At 34.8% G+C, this 8853-nt stretch overlaps 1 protein-coding gene across 2 annotated transcripts; it reads left to right on the top strand.

Moving 5' to 3' along the window:
- Window positions 1–793: 793 nt before the first annotated feature.
- Window positions 794–8094, top strand: LOC131529152 (nuclear factor 7, ovary-like). Of its 2 annotated transcripts, XM_058758705.1 has the most exons (7): window positions 794–1249; window positions 1979–2119; window positions 4218–4313; window positions 4396–4626; window positions 5269–5291; window positions 5364–5482; window positions 7125–8094. In XM_058758705.1, exons 1-7 carry the CDS (start codon window positions 881–883, stop codon window positions 7646–7648), a joined length of 1503 nt encoding a protein of 500 aa, XP_058614688.1. In that variant the 5' UTR covers window positions 794–880; the 3' UTR covers window positions 7649–8094. The 2 variants fall into 2 exon arrangements, with proteins under 2 accessions (XP_058614688.1, XP_058614689.1); XM_058758706.1 differs by lacking the exon at window positions 1979–2119 and having other exon boundaries at window positions 796–1249.
- The last annotated feature ends 759 nt before the right edge of the window (window positions 8095–8853 follow it).

Here is an 8853-nt window from a genome sequence, read left to right as displayed (position 1 = left end):
TGTAACACTACTGGTTAAAACTCATCGTTGCGTATTGCATACCGTTTTAGGTTTGACCTGATTATTTCTGACGCACATGGACTATTTTCATACTATCAATGAAGAGTTATTTTTTTATGTATTTCATAGTTTTTTAATCATGTCATTTTAATTATTTCATTATTATCAGACGAGTTCAACACATTTTTAGCACTGGATATTCTGTTAACCATATGATTATTTTTGTAAATTAGTTGTTTGTTTTGCTCCTTTTAAATGTAAGTTTGGGTTTGAAAATGAGAAAATTAAAATATATACTGCTCTTTTTTTTATATAAATAATAAAATGTTTATAGCAACAACTCTCAGTTCTCACGCCTAGATGATTTTAGTCACTTTTGCATTAGTTTTTAATTGAATGAAATGAAAATGTATGGCTGTATGTAAACATGTCTAACGTAAAAATGGCAATTATTACAAATATTGACCTATTTGTTGGAGTTTGTCATTTTAATGTATAGTTATGTCATAAACTGTCAAAAGTGATATTTTACAAATGCATGCATAATGAATAACCAGGTCTCATACGCATGGAGGGAAAAGGCTTTTCTATTAAAAACAAATGAGCAATGTAACAAATGAGTTGTATATGTTAGTTCAAATGCTGTGCTAGTTTATTTTAGGGTGTGATATGTTTGCACACTATTTTCTAGCATGATCCTTGCAGTGCATTCAGTTTGATTATGCAAACAGGATCATCATAAACACCCTCTTACAAAACATATCAGGAAGTGGCTTTATATCTTTGTTCCTGTCATGCTGTATCTACCAAGTACCTGAGCACAACAATGAGGAAATAAGAGGGCTCGAGGCGTTCGTTTTTGTAGTTCTTAGAAACTGAAATGGAGTCGCTCTCGGTGGAAGAGCTGTCTTGTCCCGTGTGCTGTGAGATCTTCAGATCTCCTGTGTTTCTGTCATGCAGTCACAGTGTCTGTAAAGACTGTCTTCAGCACTTCTGGAGGACCAAGAAAACTAAGGAGTGTCCGGTCTGCAGGAGAAGATCCTCTAAAACCGATCCTCCTGGAAATCTTGTGTTGAAGAACCTGTGTGAGTCCTTCTTGAACGTCGAGGAGGTTTGTGATTTGCATGGTGAGAAACTCAAACTCTTCTGTGTGGAGGACAAAGAGTCTGTGTGTTTAGTGTGCAGAGATTCAGAAAAACACAATCAGCACAAATTCAGGACAATCTGTGAACTTCTTCCATCTTACAAGGTAAGAAACGATTCAAATGCAGAACAATACCTTGCTATACAAATGAAGAAATTATAAATCATTTTTATTTTGTATATAATGTAAATGATAATTATAATAAAGACATAATTATATATTTATTAATTTACATATATGCTGTATATATATATATTATATATATTATAATTAAAATGTAATTTATGTATTTTATATAAATGTATTTTAATTTAAAAATCTATACATATATGTAAATTAATAAATATATAACTGTCTTTACTATAATTATATATATATATATATTATATATATATATATACAATGTATTAGAATATATTAAATACATTTTAATAATTTTAATACATTTCTATTAACATTAAATATATTTAAAATTAAAATGCAAATACAAATTTAATAATTATTAAAATTTACATATGATCAAATATATTAATATAGTTTTTTGTTTACACTATATATATATATATATATATATATATATATATATAGTGTATATGTGGGTGTGTGTGTGTAAACAAAACATTTATTAATATATTCAAATTAATTATGAATATCTATCTATCTATCTATCTATCTATCTATCTATCTATCTATCTATCTATCTATCTATCTATCTATCTATCTATCTATCTATCTATCTATCTATCTATCTATCTATCTATCTGTCTGTCTATCTGTCTATATGTCTATCTATCTATGTCTAGACTTTATGCTCTACCTTAACCTCTTGTCTAGACGACATTTGTCCTCTCTCCTCTAGGCCCGCACGGGCTGCTCCTTCCAACCCCTGGTTATCCGAGGTTCTTCGTGAACATCGGACTACACTCAGAGCGGCAGAGAGAAAATGGCGCAAATCAAACGATCTGTCGGACCTCAGTAGGTACCAGTCTATGCTCACATCCTTCTCTGCTAAAGTCCACACTGCCAAATCCTCACATTTCCGCAACAAGATCGACAGCGCTCCAGACATGCGTAATCTCTTCAGAACATTTAATTCCCTCCTCTGTCCCCCTCCACCTCCTCCCTCCACCTCTATTACAGCTGATGACTTTGCCACTTTCTTTACAGACAAAACTAGATCAATCAGTGGTCAGTTTTCACCTCCACGCACACAGGACCCTCACCCTACCACATCCACTGCTAAAACTCCCATCTTTTCTTTCTGTCCACTCACTGAAGCTGAAGTATCCAAGCTTCTCCTCTCCAACCATCCTACAACATGTCCTCTTGACCCAATCCCCTCACACCTTCTCCAAGCAATCTCACCCACACTCTTACCTGCACTCACACACATCATCAACACATCCCTACTCACAGGTAACTTCCCCATTGCGTTCAAGCAGGCTCGGGTAACCCCACTGCTCAAAAAACCTACATTAAACACTTCTCTTATAGAAAACTACAGACCTGTCTCTCTCCTTCCGTTCATAGCGAAAACACTTGAACGAGTTGTCTTCAACCAAGTCTCACTGTTTCTTTCACAGAACGACAAACTGGATGCTAAACAGTCAGGTTTCAGGAGGGCCATTCAACTGAGACTGCGCTTCTCTCGGTCACTGAAGCCCTGCGAATTGCAAAAGCCCATTCCAAATCATCAGTCCTCATTCTGCTGGCTCTATCTGCCGCTTTTGACACTGTCAATCATCAGATACTCCTGTCCACCCTCTCATCACTGGGCATCACTGGGATTCCACTTCGCTGGTTTGAATCCTATCTCACTGGTAGGTCTTTCAGGGTGGCCTGGGGAGGTGAGGTATCCAAAGCACATACACTGGTCACTGGGGTTCCTCAGGGATCAGTTCTTGGACCCCTCCTCTTCTCCACATACACTACATCACTGGGTCCCATCATACAGGCACATGGATTCTCATACCATTGCTACGCTGATGACACACAGCTCTACCTCTCTTTTCAACCAGATGATCCAACGGTAACTGCACGGATCTCAGGTTGCCTGGCGGACATCTCGGCATGGATGAAAGAACATCACCTGCAGCTCAACCTGGCAAAGACTGAGCTTCTTGTCCTCCCTGCCACTCCGACTCTACAGCATGACTTCACGATCCAGTTAGGTTCATCAACAATAACCCCATCAACTTCGGTCAGAAATCTTGGTGTAATCTTTGATGATCAGCTGACCTTCAAAGACCACATTACAAAACTGCTCGATCTTGCAGGTTTGCACTATATAACATCAGAAAGATCAGGCCCTTTCTGACAGAGCATGCTGCACAACTTCTTGTCCAGGCCCTTGTCATTTCTAGGCTGGACTATTGCAATGCTCTTCTGGCTGGACTTCCGTCTAATACAGTCAAACCTCTACAAATGATTCAGAATGCAGCGGCACGACTGGTCTTCAACGAGCCCAAAAGAGCCCATGTTACACCTCTCTTTATCTCCCTGCACTGGCTACCACGTTCGTCTGTCTGTTCGTTCGTCTGTCTGTCTGCCCGTTCGTCTGTCTGTTCGTTCGTCTGTTCGTTCGTCTGTCTGTTCGTCTGTTCGTCTGTCTGTTCGTTCTGTCTGTCTGTTCGTCTGTCTGTTCGTCTGTCTGTCTGTCTGTTCGTCTGTTCGTCTGTCTGTCTGTCTGTCTGTCTATCTATCTATCTGTCTGTCTGTCTGTATGTATGTATGTATGTATGTATGTATGTATGTATGTATGAAATAAGCAATATGACCAACAACACTATCAATACTTCTTATTATATTAAGTTACTATTAATTATATTAGTATTAATTATATTAAACAATTTAACAGTAAATGTTATATATATATATATATATATATATATATATATATATATATATCAAATATAAAAAAAACACTACATTTAAAAATGACAAATTACATAAGTGTGTTTATGATATATCTTGGAGAAAAAAAACTGAATCATGTTGACATTCCTATATGGATATTTTGGACTTGGGATAACATGCAGCAGGATTTTCTCATTTTTTCTTGGTTAAATTCTAGGAGGAGCTCAGTATCAAGTTGAAGTCCTTACAAGAAAAGCTCAAAAACACAGAGGAAGTAAAAGGAGAGTGTGAGGAAGCAGTTCAACATATCCAGGTGAAGATACACTGTCAAATACTGTCCCTTCAGCACACTCAACACAAAACTGAACTGAACGTTATTTCTGTTTGTCATTGAGACTCAAGCTCAGCACACAGAGCGTCTGATTAATGAGGAGTTTAAGAAGCTTCTTCAGTTCCTCATCGATGAAAAAGAGGCACTAATCGCTGCGCTGTGGGAGGAAGAGGAGCAGAAGATTCAGATGATGAAGCAGAAGCTGGAGGAGATGAACACACAGATCTCAGCTCTTTCAGACACCATAAAACACATCAAGGAGCAAATGAAAGCCAAAGATGCCACGTTTCTAAATGTGAGAACTGACAATGTCTGACAAATTCTGACAATGTGTACAAAGATTCATTTGATGTCATTTAATTTATGAAAAAAAAAAAAAAATGATGGGAGGTGGAATCAAGAGGTCATGTTTTGGCTGGTTAGCATGGCACTGCTGGCCCCTGCTTGTAGAAGCTGTAACTACACCATCTGGGCCCCAAAAGCTTTTGTTACCCCTTAGACCTCTTTTATATATATATTTAAATTATTTATTATTTATATTATTTTAACTAAATATTTAAAGGAACAAAATGATGTCAGTTTAGCTTTATTTTTAACATTTTAATTTAGATTTGAGTTATATTAAACACAATATTGAACTAATTTTCTTTGTTTTTCATATTTATATTTATTTAACACAATATTTGAAGGGGAAAAAAAAGTCTGTTTATATCTTCTTTTTTTTGTAGCATTTTTATTTAGAATTTAACTCAATATTTGAAGGAAAACCTTTTTTTATTTAAATTATTCTAACAATATTTGAAGAAATGAAAAAATCGGTAATTTTAATATATTAATAATAATTTATGAATTAAATTGTTTTTAAGTTATCTAGCACTCCCCATTTCTGGGGCTCTTTGAGTGCTCTGATAATAAATAATTTTCTGCTTTTTTCCAGAACTTTGAAGCCACAATGGAAAGGTAAGTGTTCAGCCTCCTGTCACTCTCTTCGTATGACTGTGAACTCAAACCCACTGCAGACTGATCTTCCAGAGCCCGGGGCCCGCAGCAGGAGCCTCACATGAGTCCTGCGGCTTTGATTCATGTGGCAAACCACTTGGGCAACCTGACATTTGGAGTCTGGCTGAAGATGCGAGATATTGTCCAAAACGGTGAGTCTTTAAGTATAAATAGCTACTATAGGGCTGGGTTTATAAATAAAAAATATTGATTTCTCGCATAGAACGATTCTCATTTTGATGAACCGATATCGTTTCTTAAATCTCAAGATCTATGCTGTTTTCAGTACATGCATGAATAAAATGTTATTTTTAGTGCATCTCCCATCCAATGGCAGAAGGCTTTGTGTTTTTATCACTGGTCTATATAAAGTCATTATAAAAATCTATAATATTATTGTCGTTTTTATTCTCTATTAGTTTTTATGCTTTTACTATAAAACAAAGTCTCAGCTTTCAAATTCTGTAAGTTTTATTTGCGAAATTCAAACAATACCGTTTTGATGCTGTTTAATAAATAATAATAACAAATTACCCACAGTTCAAGTGTCACTGATCATCTCTTCCTCGATAAGCCTACTATTACTACTGTTGTTATATCACGAAATAAACGTGAATGAACATCAGAAGGTTGAAAGAAACAACAACTTACTGAAATGTTTCATGTCTCACTTTTGAATCGTGGAAAGACGTCAATGAAGAAGACCTCTAAGCTTTCTGTAGCCTATTCTTTTTCTATTCTATCTATCTGTTTTCTTTTTATCTATTATAGCCTATAATTTAATGTGTACTGCGTTAAGCTAACTGAGACTTGTTATAGCACTTGCTATTATTGCTCTTTTGTTGATTCTGATTGCTTCCATTGTCCTCATTTGTAAGTATAAAAGCGTCTGCTAAATGACTAAATGTAAACAATGTCACGTGACGTCACATTTACCTCAGAAAAGACAATGACCATAAACTCAACAGTTAGCTAGAAAAATAAACTCAAGAAAGGAGAATTTTGCTGAATATATGCACTATATTCCATTATATTCATTGTATAATGAATATATAATTCAATAGCCTATTTTAACTCGTTCTTCAAATGTAATTGAATAAATTCATCATGAAAACAAGTTATGACACACACTGTTTAAATGTCTATTTCAACATTAAACTGCAGGAACATACAGTTATTATAGCCTATTCTCTTTTTTATTATAAAAACTGCCTTGTGTGCAATTTAAATGTTTGTTTACTAATCTAGCTACCGGCGGACAGGGCTTATTGTAGTACAGTTTACAGTTTGTAGTACAGAGAGATTTGTTCCTTGAAAAAAGTGGACATGAACCGTACCTGATTGTCTATATATCCAAATTAATCGATATCAAATCAAATTGAAATGAGATCAAAACTGAATTGAGAAATGTGTCTCATTACCCAGGGGAAAAAAAAAAGAAAAGTTGAGCCAACTTAAAATTTTAAGGCAACCAGCTTCAGCAGATTTTTGAGTTTTCTCAACTTGTCGTTTTAACTTTCTACAACAAAAATGTGAGAATCTCCCACAAAAATAAGTTGAGCAAACTCAAAAATCTGCTGAAGCTGGTTGCCTTAAAATTTTAAGTTGGCTCAACTTTTTTTTACAGTGTGGTATAAATCAAATGATTTATTTTTGTTATTTAGTTATTTAATTAGTTATCGATTGCATTTGAAGCAGGAAGTTTACATCCAATCACATTAATGATCTCAAGACCAAGACCAGTCTCGAGTACTACAACACTATCTCTAACTCTTGATTATTTTGTCTCATCAGCTCCTGTGGTTCTGGACCCCAACACTGCACATCCCGAGCTCAAGCTGTGTGATGATCTGACCGGTCTGATGTGGAGCCCAGACACTCACGCCTGTCCCGCTAATCCAGAGAGATTCGACGTCTATCCGTGTGTTCTGGGCTCTGAAGGCTTCATCTCAGGAACACATTGCTGGGATGTGGAGGTTGGCGACAACACACACTGGACTGTAGGAATAACCACAGCATCCAACCCTAGGAAGGGATTTACGTTCTTTGGCAAAGATGTCTGGTGCGTGTGGTACAAAAAGAAAGAATATTTCTCATATTACCAGGACCAAGCCTACACTCCAATTAGTGTTAAAGAGACGCTGCAGAGGGTGAGAGTTTTACTCGACTGGGATCAAGGAAAAGTGTCTTTTTCTGATCCTGTAACCGACACTCATCTGTGCTCATTCACAACAGCCTTTACGGAGAGACTCTTTCCGTTCTTCTCTAGCGTTTGTGTCACTTGTAGTCTGAGGATCCTACCAGTTAAAAATATGTGACCCTGGACCACAAAACTTTCGAAATTGAGATTTATACAGCTGAATAAATAAGCTTTCCATTTGAACATCTGGAATCTGAGGGTGCAAAAAAATCTAAATATTGAGAAAATCGCCTTTAAAGTTGTCCAAATTAAGTTCTTAGCAATGCATATTACTAATCAATAATTACGTTTTGATATATTTACAGTAAGAAATTTACAAAATATCTTCATGGAACATGATCTTTACTTATTATCCTAATGATTTTTGGCATAAAAGAAAAATGGATAATTTTGACCCATACAATGTATTTTTGGCTATTGCTACAAATATACCCCAGCGACTTAAGACTGGTTTTGTGGTCCAGGGTCACATATGTGTAACAGACAAGCACAGTTATTTGTGATTCTGTATATTTTATGTTGTAAATGATGTGCATAATAAAGACTTTTATTACGTTTTCTTTATCTCCTGAGATTTTTACAGACAAAATTGCTTATTTGCATATTATAAATGAATGCACACCTTTTGTTTATGATAGTGCTAATAAATAAAAGATCAATTCTGCCAAAATACAGGCTTTTATTGAAGCTTTTTTCCTTTTTTTGACATCCTGGCCTAGACATTTTGGCATGGACGTGACTTTTAATTCAGAGACTGAAACATATTCATCTTGAAAAAGGCATCATTTATGAATTCATGAATAAGATTTGAATACATTTTTATTTTTATATTTTTATAACTTATTAAATTCAAACATAAATGGACATACACTGTTAATATATATATATATATATATATATATATATATATATATATATTATTTTTGTAAATAAAATAAAGATTATTGGAGTACATTATGTAAGAAAATATTATTTCAGTTTATCTACTTCTAAATTTCATGTTTAATTCAATGTTTTACTTACCATTTCTTTGTAATTTTTTGTGAAATTTACTTGTAATTTCTGAGAGAAAATAGTTTCAACATTTTTTTTTCTTTAGTGTAACATCATTGACCAAAACAGTATTTTTTTTTAAACGCCAAAATATGATCATACTTATGCGAGGGACCCTCATCCTAAAATTTACAAGGTAGCGATATATTTTCATATTTTTCATCATATAAAGGCCGAAATTATACTCTAAAAAAAATAATAATATAAATGTGTTTAAAATATTATTTGAAAAGTTTTTTCCTACTTACTATAATGCTGTTCCATTTATTG

The sequence above is a fragment of the Onychostoma macrolepis genome, chromosome 21 (assembly GCF_012432095.1).
Source record: "Onychostoma macrolepis isolate SWU-2019 chromosome 21, ASM1243209v1, whole genome shotgun sequence".
Taxonomy (NCBI): Eukaryota; Metazoa; Chordata; class Actinopteri; order Cypriniformes; family Cyprinidae; genus Onychostoma; species Onychostoma macrolepis.
This window is presented reverse-complemented; position numbering and strand designations above follow the sequence as displayed.

Coding starts and splice junctions, on each gene's coding strand:
- LOC131529152 (XM_058758705.1), top strand. CDS start 881: ATGGAGTCGCTCTCGGTGGAAGAGCTGTCTTGTCCCGTGTGCTGTGAG. Junction 1,250..1,978: donor AACTTCTTCCATCTTACAAG/GTAAGAAACGAT, acceptor CCTCTTGTCTAG/ACGACATTTGTCCTCTCTCC. Junction 2,120..4,217: donor AAACGATCTGTCGGACCTCA/GTAGGTACCAGT, acceptor GTTAAATTCTAG/GAGGAGCTCAGTATCAAGTT.